The sequence below is a fragment of the Lepidothrix coronata genome, unplaced genomic scaffold (assembly GCF_001604755.1).
Source record: "Lepidothrix coronata isolate B3197 unplaced genomic scaffold, Lepidothrix_coronata-1.0 Scaffold33, whole genome shotgun sequence".
In the NCBI taxonomy this organism is placed as follows: Eukaryota; Metazoa; Chordata; class Aves; order Passeriformes; family Pipridae; genus Lepidothrix; species Lepidothrix coronata.
The window spans coordinates 4293573-4307481 of NW_016690213.1; the positions used below are offsets into that span (position 1 = coordinate 4293573).

At 38.5% G+C, this 13909-nt stretch overlaps 1 protein-coding gene across 1 annotated transcript in view; it reads right to left on the bottom strand.

Moving 5' to 3' along the window:
* The window catches only part of THADA (THADA, armadillo repeat containing), a 172776-nt gene that overhangs the window by 26197 nt on the left and 132670 nt on the right, over positions 1–13909 (bottom strand). The window contains exons 32-36 of the mRNA XM_017811614.1: positions 9761–10173; positions 9310–9431; positions 7879–7951; positions 4613–4757; positions 2122–2253 (exon numbers count right to left, since the gene is read on the bottom strand). Coding sequence (XP_017667103.1) covers positions 2122–2253; positions 4613–4757; positions 7879–7951; positions 9310–9431; positions 9761–10173 — 885 coding nt within the window. The remainder of the gene's footprint in view (positions 1–2121; positions 2254–4612; positions 4758–7878; positions 7952–9309; positions 9432–9760; positions 10174–13909) is intronic.

Sequence of the window (13909 nt, forward strand, 5' to 3'; positions counted from 1 at the left end):
TTGTGAAGAGTGGATATGAAGACACCAGTGCCAAAATTTCTGGCAAGTCCAGTGCTTATATGTTGTGAGCAGCATTCCTACCCTCTGTGTGGCAAATTAACAGCAGTAAAAGACGAAACTCACCATAACGCATTTCTACAGTGCAGTACATCCAGCAATTTGTTATCAAATAAAATGTTTAAAGAGAGCTGTTTCATGGCTTCTAATGAATTTCAGTGTATGAGCCTAGATTATTTTAAAATCAGTGCTGTGATGAAAAATCAGACTTTCATGGTGCGAAAACTGAGAAAAATAAGTAGATATTTGAATGTAATTTAAAAATTCCCAGGACAGACAGCACTGGTGATCCATGGAATGTCTAAACCACAGACCCAAACATATTGCATACTCTCATATGCACATGAAAAGAAAGAGGGTAAATGGAAGTAAACAACATACAAAGGTAAGCTTATTTTATTCTGGTTATAAATAAAAACCACAAGGGTAAAACTCCTTGCCCTGCTCCCTCAAAACTAGAAAGCAAATCACAAAAACTGAAGGGAGTCAGTGTGGAAAAAAGAACACAGGAAGAAACAATAATGATGTAAAATGGAGGCAAAAAGAAACTGAATTCTATCTTTGCAAAAACAGCATTCTGTTCTAGACACAGAGGAAAGACACTCATTTCATTACAAGAAGTGTAAGTGAAAAAACAGGAAGGTACAACTAAGTGTAATTAGAGGGTTAACAGAAGTTTGGGGAGAGGGGTCCCTATCCTATTTAGGAACATAGCAAATATAAAACAATTATGATGTTATTTCCTCAATTATGGCCACTTCTCCTTTGCAAAGTGGTAACTTGTAAGAGCAAGCACTGATGTGACCTTAGTATTAATTAGTAGGACAGAGCTCTCATCCACTTACAGAGAAATATCCCTTGGCACTGGGATACAACAAGGAAGAAGGGAGAAGATAGAAGAAGCCAGAGAGACAATCCAGCATTGTATTATTTCCAAAGGAAGTACCATCCTGAGACACTTGAGGATGCCTCCTAAAGAACAGTGCTGGGGACCTGAGGCACACAGACAGAGAGTCCTGGACACTCAAGAGAGCTGTAGCTGGAACTAGATAAATTGCCAGAGCTGTGATGACAGTGCTGGAGTCAGAGATGTGGGATTTAACAGAAGGATGAAAGCAGTCCGTGACATATCCCTCCTTCTGTCATCTTCTACCCCATAGCACTATGCCAGAACAGCACTAGCTCAAAAAAACACTTGCCACACGAGCAGATTCCTGGCTACTTCTATCTACCATAGTGGCAAACATATAATTTTGCTGCCTTTTCTTATTTTTTTTTAAACCACAGAGTTGCTTTATCTCCAGCCTAGCGTGAGCTTACACGGAGATGGCTGACTAATTTGAACTGGCTGCAGACAAGTTGGTACAGGCATTACTGAGTAGCACAGACCAGTGGGGACCACCAGAGAGAGACGAGCTTGGTAGCAAATTCTAATTTACACACAACACATGGAAGAATGCGTCAGCAAAGACTCTCAGAGTGAAGCACATTAATTAGTTAAGCCTACTCAAGTTTTGTGGCTATTTTAAAATTAATAGGGTTGAGTAAACTAGGGCAGGCAGACAAAAAGGCCTACATCCTCAAAAGCACATTGTGGGTATGCTGAGAATTGTCTTTGTTGATCTGGATCTAAATGGATTTCAAGGTCTAATAATGAATCAGTGAGTTGAATACTGTTTCCTAGATTCCTATCTCTCTGTGATCAGGCTCTTATAATGACCTGGGATTCAAAGAGTGTCTTCCACTGCATTATATTAGACCAAAGCTGGTATTAAAGAACTTTAAAAATGTGAAATTATGTGGTAGTTGACTCATCACAGCAAGAACCATAAAGCTGAATACTGCTGTTGTTTTTTTCACATAGCCATGTAACCATATGTAAATTACACCAAGAACAGTAAAAGCAAAATAAGAAAGCATAGTTAAACTTTCTGTTATCTTCCATGGTATATATTTATAAGAGATGGATGGAGCACTTTACGGTTAGCAAGAAGTTTGTGATGAAAAGAGAAATACCTTTGCCTCCCAACTATCCAATAATATTTAAAAGCAAAGTTAACGTACCTGTTTTTTCATTGCTCTTTTTTTCAGACTGTGCCACTTGTATAACTTCAGCAGCAGCATCCCTTACTACCAAATCTTCATTCTGCAGCAGTAGAACCACACATTTCCACAGAGCAAGGGTATCAGACAGTCCTACATTTATTTATGGAGAAAAATTAGAATTCTATTTCTTACATGCATTCAAAGAAGTTAGAGTTCTGTTTTCACAGCTAAACAAAACAAATGCAGTGAAGCACTGGAGAGAAACACACTGACAAACCACTGCACTGGCAAAAGGACTGCCAATATGATCAAAGTATTTTCAGCATGTGTGAACTTTATCTAGATGGTAGACTCAACTTAGTTTAAACAGTGGGAAACAGGTAAGAGAATGGAGCTCTCTATCTGGGCTCAACTGTAAGCCATGAGCGCTCTGAATTTTCTAGTTTCTAGGAGTGCAGAACTCCTGTTTAGCAATGTCAAAAATTTTGCCACTGGAGATTGACCAATGCACTCTGACCATGAATTTGCTGTTGCAATCTGCCTGGAGCAAACCAAGCTTTCTTCAGATAATGCCAGTAGTGCTGGATACAAATGCCATTCCCTGCAGGAAACAGGAAATGATCCCACCTCTCAGGGATCTATCCGTCACCTACTTCTCCCACATCCACCTCACCCCACCACTCACACTATTTGTTGGAATCAAGCCAAGTTAAATCCATAGGGTAATTACATACACAGAGTTAAAACTAATCAGAGGTAACTGCCCAGAGGGAGGTGCTCACTTGGTAGACCCCAAGCAGGCAGACAGCATATACCACCCCAGTGGCAATTCTCATCTCACAAGCAATAATCCACTTGCAAACCCTTGTGCCACTTAGTGCTGTCACACTGTGGATGACCAGCTGAAGTCACAAGGCTCCTAGGTTTGCTGGGGTACTTTTCAGGTCTTCTAGAACATCCTCATTAAGGGAATCTTCTAGAAGGTCTCTTTTAGATGCAGCCAGCTGTTAGATATTACTTTCTGGTGATCACAGACAACAAGGGAGCTGGTGGTTCATTGTTGTGCTGGTTTTCTTCAACTACGTTATCAGTAGGTCTATCAGACATTTGTATTACAAGGCTAGCCAGACAATTGTATTTCACTGCTTGGCCACAATAAATTGCTCAAGGCTTTATTACACAGGCAGAGAAAGCATTCCTGTATTTCATACAACTTCCCTATGTGGGAATGGCATGGAGTATAATTATTTCAGAAAGAAGTTGCTTTTCTTCCTAACGTAACACACTCAATAATGTTCCACTGGCACAGCTAGGGCAGAATAATTAATTATTCCCTTATAGATTCAATGGCCAGCTGCCCCATCTAGACAAGTTTCTACAGTATCTCCAGCAGTGGTGGAAGTCTGCAAATGGATTTTCCAGAAAGACTTTTTCTGAACCCTCAGGCAGCATGATGGAGAAATGATGGGGTCACCCAGAACATACTGATCAGCATTCATTCTTCCTCTTATGAGCATAATAATGGAAGCTTATGGGAACGACTACAACTCCATTCCACACAACCACTGTCTCCCTAACTTCTACTTTTTACTGTATGTGGTCAAGCAAGATGATGCAGAATAAGGTGTAGAAGTCAAAACTGTTTATATGTGCATAACCCCTTTAAGAGAATGATTCTGACCTTATATCACTACAACTAAACACCAGATCATGTCCTTGATTTGCTAAAATTCTCACTGCAGTACTGCTGCCTGTCTTGTTCAGGACGCAAAATAATTTCTTCATCATCTGTTACTACTTATTCTTGTATATCTCCTGGCTCCTTAATCACAAAATCCCCTTATTCTCTATTCACAGAAGGCAGGGAAAAACAAAAAAGCTAAAAGAAAAAAACATGTATTATGCAGAACAGACCTGAGAGTTTCACTTAGCTTTGCCTCTTGGTCAGTATTATTGAATAAGACTGTGTAAGTTTTGTTTCTTTCTTTCTTTGTTTTCTAAAGAGACAGCCTAACGTTAACTTTAAAAAAATCATTGTACCCGGGAGGTATAATGTGATCCAATTATTAATCATTCTTACAACAGAATGTATCCCTCATTTCCACACTGAAGCCTTTAACTTCAACATTCAGCCAGCACAGCTTTGTTACACTCACAGTGTTAAACTAAAAGTATGTCCACATCACTAATACAGTATTTCAGAAAGACTGAAATCAGAGAGCAATTGCAAGGTAGTAAATCTGTACAGCAACGTACAGTGGCCTGGAGACATAACAACATCTCATGTCCCCCTTCTGCAGAGTTATTGCAAGAAGCTGTGCACATGTGCTTTTTCTAACAGAATTTAAATAAGTCTACATATTTAGTAATTAAATCCTATTAAAATGTAAAAAAAACCATTTGAGGTAATTATGTGTTTTGTCTGTGTGTACATAAAATGTATTGTATACATATATGTCATGTACTAATGGATTTAATCTAAAAAGATCCACAAAATAATACTACTTACCAAGAATGAGCTTCTCACCGATCAGAAGGAATGATGTTATACTTTTAAGAACTTCAGCAGCTGCTAACAGCATCTCTGTCTCTTGCTCATCTCCACAAAAATACAGTATCAGTTGAACCCATTTTTTCAAGACTTTTTCTGAAATCTAAAAGCACAGAACATGTGAGAAGTATGCTGTACAACCTCTTACCATCACACTGAACTACGGGCTGCAGAAGGGATACTGCTCATTAGTAAATGTGGACTTTTTTTCAAGGTGCGCTCAGAGCAGTTATGCACAGGCAATTCTCTCGCTCTGTCCCTTCACACCAGACTCACCAATGACTACACAAGTCAAAGCATATCTTTGTGTCTTCAGTTCTTCTAAACATGCAAGTCAAAGTCCGGTATGCTGGACTATAACAAAGGGAAGCAATACTCAGAAGCATTCTACAGGTACACACATATAGCTGAAAAAACAATTAAAAGCTTTTGAAAGATGCCATCTATCTCAGCCTTTGATAATTATGCAATGCTTGGTAAAGGGATGCATGAAGCTCCATTCTTCTCTTCTGCTAATACTGGAAATGGAAATTTTTTTTTTAATAAGACTGTCAAGGTACCTTTCATTTTGAAAGCATGTGCATTCAAAACATTGAAGAAATCTCCATGTTGGCTGATACACAGCAAAGCCCACTGTCCTAAAACATGAAGAATCAGAAAAAAAGAACAGGAAAGAGAAATTTCCTGGTTCAAATAAAATCCAGTTGCCATCTTTCGGAAAACATTTAGTCCTCCGACATATTCAAGGAAAACTACTACTAAGTAAAAAAAAATGAGATAAAGCTTCAACTCTTCCTAATATGTAATGATGACTATTAGATTTTTTGTGGAAAAAATAATGTGCACTTTATTCAAAAACTTGTAAACTCTGCCCTGCATTGGGACAGCTGGGCCATAACTGGGAAGAGAAAGTCCTAACTTGCATAAGTGACCAAGAAAGATTTGAGATCCCCTGCAAATGCCACCCTTAGGAGAGCAGTGGGTTGGTCAAGGTGCAGGAACCTCAAGTGAAAGTTAGAAAACAGAACTTGCAAAATGCAGGAGGTGGCACCCAGACACAGCATGTGCTACAGCTATCAGAAGGAAGCTCCAGAAGGGAAAAAAACCCAAACAAACCCAAACAGATTGGCACTTCATTCACAGGAGAACAGATGAAGCAGCACCAGTTTGACTGGGACACAGTTGAGGTATGTGCAACTAAAGTTTTGGAGTTTTTTCTCATTTCTTTCCTTTTTTACTTATTTTTAATTAAAAGAAGTGAAAAACATAACAACAAAATAAGGTAAAGAAGCGAATCAATGAAAAGGTGAGTCAAGTAAAAGGGCAGACAAGTACAGGAAGATTCACAGAATCCCAGAATGAGTGAGGTTGGAAGGGAACACAGTGGGTCACCTAGTCCAGCTTCCCTGTTCAAGCAGGGTCATCCTAGAGCACATGGCACAGGATGGTCTTGAATATCTCCAAGGGAGACTCCACAACCTCCCTGGACGATCTGTTCCAGTGATTAGTCACTCGCACAGTAAAGAAGTTCTTCCTCATGTTCAGGTTGAACTTCCTGGGTATCAGCTTGTTGCCTCTTGTCCTATTGCCTGGTACCACCAAGAAGAGCCTGGCTCCATCCTTGTCACCTTCCCTTCAGATACTTATATACATTGGTGAGGTCCCCTTTTAGTCGTCTCTTCTTGAGGCTGAACAGGCCCAGCTCCCTCGGCCTTTCCTTGTAAGAGAGATGCTCCAGTCCCTTAACCATCTTTGTTGTCCTCTGTTGGACCCACTCCAGGAGCTCCATATCTCTCTTGTACTGAGGAGCCCAGAGCCGGACACAGCACCACAGGTAAGGCCTCACTAGGACTCAGAAAAGGGGCTTCATCCAAGTCATTCACAAATAAATTAAACAATACTGGGCCCAGTAGTGAACCTTGGGGGACACCACTAGTGACAGACGAACTAGACCCTGTGCCACTGATTACAACCCTCTGGGCTTACTCCTCACTAACTGAGTAATAAATGCAACTTCAGTCATACTCTGTCTCATTCTGTGTGGTACATGGCCATGCACCTGCACTGCACAAAGGGACAGAGCACGTCCCACAGATTCTGCAACAGGGGAAAACAAAACATAAAAATCTCCTAAGATGTTACAATTACTCAAATTTCAAACAGACACATCTATCTAGAAAAGACAGAACTCAACTTTTACCTTATGGAAGAGAAACAATCCCTTTCACAGACGCAAATACTGAAGCCCAAAGAAGGAATTTAGAGGGAAAACTGAGGTACCTGTTCTTTTACTAAGCAGAAAGCTCTCTCTGTAGAGATATCTTGGATCTCCCATGATTTACATGCTTACTAGAGAAAATTGTTTTAGTATTACTAGTTAATATTGTTACAGCATTTTTTCATTAATTCCTCTTTGTTATTTTAAACTTGAAGTCATCATATTATGCCTTTCTTTAACAAAAATATTTAACATCATAATTCACTTCCTCAACTCTTGTGTGTAAATCTGAGATTTTCTTTTTTTTTCATAATGAGACCAGATTATTAGCATACAATATGAATTCATTCTGCTGTACACTCTGTGAAAAATAACATCTATGTAAGGAAAAAAAAATCTTCATTTTAATACAGATCATGAGAATTTTATTTTAAAATATCCATTAAATGGGTTTTGTGTCTTCAAAAATATTTTTTAAAATGTCTAGCACTATAAGCTGCCTTTGCACTGCTCTACACATACATATGCGACATCACAGACTGACAATTTAAAATCAAAAGAAATCTGAGCTGGCTGGGAACTGCACCCAACCACTGCTTCAGCTTCCCATCCGACCTGCTCTGCTGTGGGCTCCACAGCAATCAGAAACCACAACAAAGTTGCACTTTAGTAAATGGGCTGGATTCAGAAAAAGCGTTAATCACCGCAGGCATTTCCCTTTCCACATTACAGTGACCATTTCAGATGAGCTCAGAAGTTGAAATTAATCCATCAGAAATATTTACTTATGCATTTAAGTTTAAATGACTTTGAGAGGGATATACTGAGATGATATTCATGGCTTTTTCATTTCAGTACATAGCACTGCATTCAGAGAGGAAGATAAAACACCAAAAAAGGTGCAAGGACACAAGAAAACACAAGATTGGGGCTAAAAGAATCCACATTATTACAATCACAAAAAACTCCAGATTACAAAACTCTTAAGCAGCTCCATTTCCCTTACCTGATGATGGTTCTGCAAAAGATGGATAATCAACTTGGAGGCAAATTTGAGAGCTATGATTTGACCTTCAGAGCTGAGAAAACAAGGCAAAGGACATATCAAAAAAATCCAGCTATTTATGCCATCATCTCATCTCTAGAAGAAAATTAGCCAGCTCTTAATTACTTCTGATTATCACCAGTGGATATTTTTCAGGCTTAGCACCTGGAGTTTTTACATTACAGATCTTGATGTTAGCTAAGTTTTCAGTTGATATGCAAATGAAACATGCCTTTACTTTCACCTCTCTCATGTTTATTTTCTATTTACAATACTTCTTACAGAAAAACACATTTGAAAATGGAACCCAAGTCAAATAAACCAGACATTATTTTAAATGATAAACAAAAGCACCTCTTCAAGCTGCTGTTAAGCTGCAAGAATATCTCTCCTACAGCTGCTAGGAATGTTCCAGATGCAGAATATGCCAACTGCCACCTTCCGAGCCTCCATGCGGCTCTCGGCACCGTGGTTTCTAAAGGATAGTCTCACCATGGGGAATGGCAACACCTGAGCAGTATGGCCTGCCAGTTCAGCTATTTCCCTCTAACAGCATCACTCAGTGTTATTTTACCACCAGTATCTTACTTCATTCCAGAAATGACCACCTCCCACCATAATCATTTAAGCTTGAACAATTTAGTGCAAATCAGCAGCAAATGTGCATAGTTATGAAATGCTGTTCTACACTCTGTACCCTAAATATTCACCATTGGTAACACTCGGGTTCAATGTTTATATGGCTTAAAAAACTACTAGAAACAGGATGTCAAACCCATAGAGCCTGGACACTTTAACCCTGTTTCTTCATTCCATTATGAATGGATGAACACAGACTCTAATTCAATACAAACTACAAACTAGATCCAAATTTTCAGTGCTTTCTGCAGACTTTACAGTCTGAATAGGGAGTGTAAATCCTACAGATTAGGATGAACTATTTCTGCCAATCCAAGAAGTTAAATGAGATCTGTTACTCTTTCTACAAATCATCTGCACATAAACCAGGATACAATGGATGGCACATTCACAGCAAATGAGTGTATGTCTGAATTATTAATTCAAAGTTAAATCAGCTGTTTCCCAATTACTATTCAGGAAGAACAATGCTCACTGGCTATCATTGGACAGCTAGAGCAACTTCTTATTTCAGGAACTGTATTACTGGACATTTACAGGGTGCTTTCCCATATGACTTGTGGGCCTTTCTAATAATTCAGATCCATGTCTAATGTCTTTGAAAAATTCACAAGAACTCTCTTGATTCAAACATGCCACATTCACTTTTCTGAAACATGGATTTTTAAAGGGTAGTCTCAAACCAATAAATTAATGTTTCAATGTTTAAAGTTTTAAAAATATAAGTATTTCAACATTCATGAAAGACCATACCTGTTAGAGATATCTACAAGGTTTAAACTCCAGGTTAAGAGCTCATTTGGATTCATTTTTATAGAGCATTCAGTCTTTGGAAGCACATTTCTAAGATCCATATTATAAAGAATTTCCAGTACCTGCAGACACAATTCACAAACAAAGAATTTAGGGACAGTCTCAACATGAATGTGCACATTTGAGATCAATAAAACACCAACTTAAACCTCACTCCAAGAACACAAAGATTCTCTCTGGATAGCACTAAGAAAGAAAAGAGGAAGTTCTTGCTTTTACACAAGAACATCTGTTACAGAATTATTTCACAGCTCCTGTTCAATGAAAAAAAAAACCCAACCACTCACCTACTATTTAAAAAACATAATGCATGTCTGAAATATAACTTTAAAAATTAAGAATATAATTTACTGAAAACATAACAAATGTCAATAAAGTAGCACTCTCTTACCTTGCAAAAACACTGGTGATTCGTTTCCTTCAGAGCCATTGTGAGAAGAGTGTCTTCCAAATCAATGAGTAAACATAATACACCTTTTCTTCCTTTTGTAATCTGCTTGGAATTTTTTTGTTTCAACCACAGCAGTATTGCTTCTAACACAAGCAGACGTACTTCATGAAAGTCACACTGAAGAAGATGAGCTATTGACAATGATGGCTTGGACATTTTCTTTGCAGCAGCTGAACCGCTGCCCTGGATGTCCAGATCTGCAGTCACAGGCAGCACTGATATTACAAGTTTGGTGATGCTCTGAAGATACTGTATCAGTCCTGGTACTACAGATGAGTAGGGAATACCAGACACCAATTCAGAGTCTGAAATAACTCTGTTCATCTCTTCCCAAAATTCATGAAACTGCATTCCTGGAATAAGAATAACAATAAAGTGACAAATAGATGATGTTACCATCTGCTCCAGATCATGAAGTTGACAAACATCAGGTATGCAAAAGGTATCATACAGTAAATTCAGGCATAAAATTAAAATCATAGTTCTTCTTCATTTCAAACTGATTCCAAATTATAAAACAGCTTTCCTAGACATCACATGCATACATATTTAAATAAAAAGGAATAAGGACACAAAGTTTTCTGAGAACTATAAATGGTTCAACATGAGTTGAAAGTTTCAAATAACTTGAAAAAATGCTACAGTACCTCGCAGAGTGCCTGTAATCTTTACAAATTATAGCTGTTTGAAAGTATTTCTTTAAATCAAGCTACTAATATAGTATTGCAAATTTTACAAGCCTTGCACTACAACTGTAGAAAGTGATTAACACAAATAAACTGCCTAATATATTTGGGAAAAAAAAGTGTAGGTAGGTAGCTCTAAAATCAGAGATCAGACTGGACAAAGTACTGTCTGTCAGCCTACTGTGCTGCAACTGAAATCAGGAGAAACGATGGCAGAGGCCATTCTGATAATATTGAAAGTCCCATGCTTTTAATCAGAAAAAATTACTATTAAGAAGATGCCCCTTCTGGATAAATAGACTTGTCCGGTGTGTATCAACGTAAAGAATTTACCGATTAAAAAAATCCAGGATGCTTTCCCTATGCTTATTCATTTTGAACAGTTAACACAGCTAAGGATAAAGGAGTCACATAGTAATCCCTCTTATGTTTCAGCACAGGAACTGCGACATTTCAGCCATTCACACACGTGCGACCTGTCCACAAGGCACAGTACAGCTTGACAACCTTCTCTAGTGCTTGGCCACCTCCCGGAGCAAACAAAAAGGTCACTGCTATCTGTGATGCCAGAGGGTTTCAGGCGTTAGCAGAGCTGGCAATGTAGCCACAAAATGAAAGAAAAAAAATAATCAATGGTCATCTCTCACACACTTAGACTGAAGTACTCATGCGCTTCGAGTTCAACCTCCTTCTCTATCATCAGTGGGAATGAGTCATTTTATGGTATAGAAACCGAGGATTTCTGCCCAGTTCAGACACCTATATAGATGCAAGAAAATGAAAAAGCTATATCCCACAGGATTCAAATACAAGTAAGGGAAAATCATGAAGGAACACAGAAGAGAACAACAGTGCCACTGGTGCTAGGGGACGTTAGAAGTTTAGGTTTTTTAAAATTTAAAAATGCACTAAAGGTAAATACAGAGATTAAAGCAAACCTAGATTTCTTCAGTATCTGCAACAAGACAATTCATTGCCATATAAACTTTGCTATTTATAATTAAACACTGAGCACTGCTAAAAGTCTGTCCAAATATTCCCACTAAATTGCTGAATTTGCCATCAAGCTGCAACGCAAATATGGATTCCTTTTGTTGCCCATGAAGACATTTCCCTAAGCCTTCTATTTACAGCTAAATATCCTGCCCTTTCATATTCAGATTCTTCCAAAGCCATCTTAATTTGTTTGACATTTACACAGAAACTTGACATGATTGTACACTGTCTAGCACATAAGGCAGAACTGTTTCTGAGTAATTCTGGACAAGCTTCAAAGAAATACAGTATTTGTAAAAAATTTTCAAACATATTGCCTAACCATTAGTTCTGTCATTCGTGTTTTCACTACAGTTTCTTTCCTGAACAGGCTTGATGTAGTGAAAGAAACTGCAGTATCAGTGCAAAGCCATGTCACAGCATTATCCTCTAGATGACACAGCCGACTTCCACCTCTTCACAATGCAAACTTGTGTATTTTATTTGCTACATTTTCTGAAACCCTCCAAACACACTGGTTTTATATACTGGCATCATAGCATAAACTAGCATTAATGCCCATGTCACACGACAAGTATCCAACAGCCAGAATTCCTTAATTTCTGAGCTGTCTGGTTGCCTTGGAGAGGGATTAGGCCTTCGTCTCAGTTATTACACAGACTGACTCCACAGACACCAGTTTAACAACAGAAATAATCCTAGGCAGTTGAAAGAAAAAGGTTCAAGTTCGAGCACCTCAGTTCAAGAAGAGAAACAGCTTCAGTTTTGGAGCCCTGCACCCTCTCTGCTTCCTACCCCTCAGCTGCATTTCAATAATACATGTCAACTAGCTCAGTTATTCAACCCAAGTGTATAATTCTATTACTTTCATATAAAAAACATAGTGGAGCTGCCAGCTCCTAGAACTACTACTTTGCAGAGATTGATACAAGAGTCTTTGCTAACAGATCCTCCTTTTCTGTACACATCAGATCCTTCTGTTTTGGATGCCTTTTGGATGACTTTTTTTCCCATGCAATTGTGACAGACTGAACACTGTGGCTCATATATTTTACGGAAAGTCTCTTTAAAATTGGATGTCTCAATGGCAAGGCTGTCAGCAAAATAAGACTGTCTGCATATTTTCTTAGCCTCAGAACACCAGAAAGCAAATCCTTCTGCATTCATCTTGCGCTCCACATGTTCTCCAACACTCTTTTTTCACACAAATATGTACAAAAGGAAGGAATGCCCCTGTCTTATTACAATGCAGTGGAAATATTCCTGCTTTCAACTTCATCACTAAGAAATTTTTCCAGGCTTTCATGTAAATGTTTTCTCATCTGCTTAGCTTTAAGTAAACTCTTTCCTTTGGCTTACATCAAAATATCCAACCAAACCAGAAATCCACACTGGTTCCCAAAGCAAATGTCAGCCTCTGTTGTTAAGATACAATAAAGACATACTTTTATTTACAAACAAAAATCACTGTACAGTTTGAACAACCAGCTGCTTTGAGAAGGAAAACAAATTCTCGCTGACCAAAGAAGGATCGTGGCAAACGGCAGTCTTGTCCAGGATGCTGAGAGATGCAAAAGAGCCCCCCAGAATTAAGTGGATTAATTTTATTTAAATCTAAACTTGTTTCACCTCCTTGACAGCTAACATGCAGGACTGATTATGTACTTCTGTAGGATTCAGTAATTTTACAGTGACTGTCTAGGCTACTGCCATTGGACAACTCTCCCTATCATCAGGTGTATACTGTGTGAGGAGCTTTTGTTTTGAAATGTGATTAGCACAGATATAAGTATTTGCACACTTCTAGATAAATATTGAGAACAAATTCCTGTATGGAGGTCCTCGAGCATCCAAGCCATCTTCCATCTTCCTGCTACAGGCTCCAGAAAAGAAGAACAAAGCAGGGGAAAAGGGGAGAAGTTACTAGCAGCATCAGAAAAGTTACTGACACTCTGCAAGGGCAGACAAGAACTACAGGAGCAGCAATAAAATGTTGCTGTGCCCGCAGTGCAACAGTTACAGGAAGGGGTCCAAGAATCAGAAAGTGGGATATTCATCATCATCATTCACCAAGACCTGCAAGAAAGTGCAATTATTTATGGACTGAGGTTAAAATCCTCTGCACTCTCAAACTACCATCTATTTATGGTATCTGAAGAGATCATATGAATAGAGAGAAGGCTGAGAGGTAATCAGTGCCAAGAAGAGATTTTCCTAGACAAATACTAAGGAAAAGTATTCGCTTTCGAATTTTTCCTTTTTATTAAAAGTGGATTAGGCAAAGTCACTGCTAAATGGAAAAAAAATGCAAAAAGAACACAAAAGTCTATTTTATCATACTGCCAAACTAAGGTGACTGTTGATGATCATGAAAGGGGCATATTTTACGCAGGATGTTTTCTTTTAA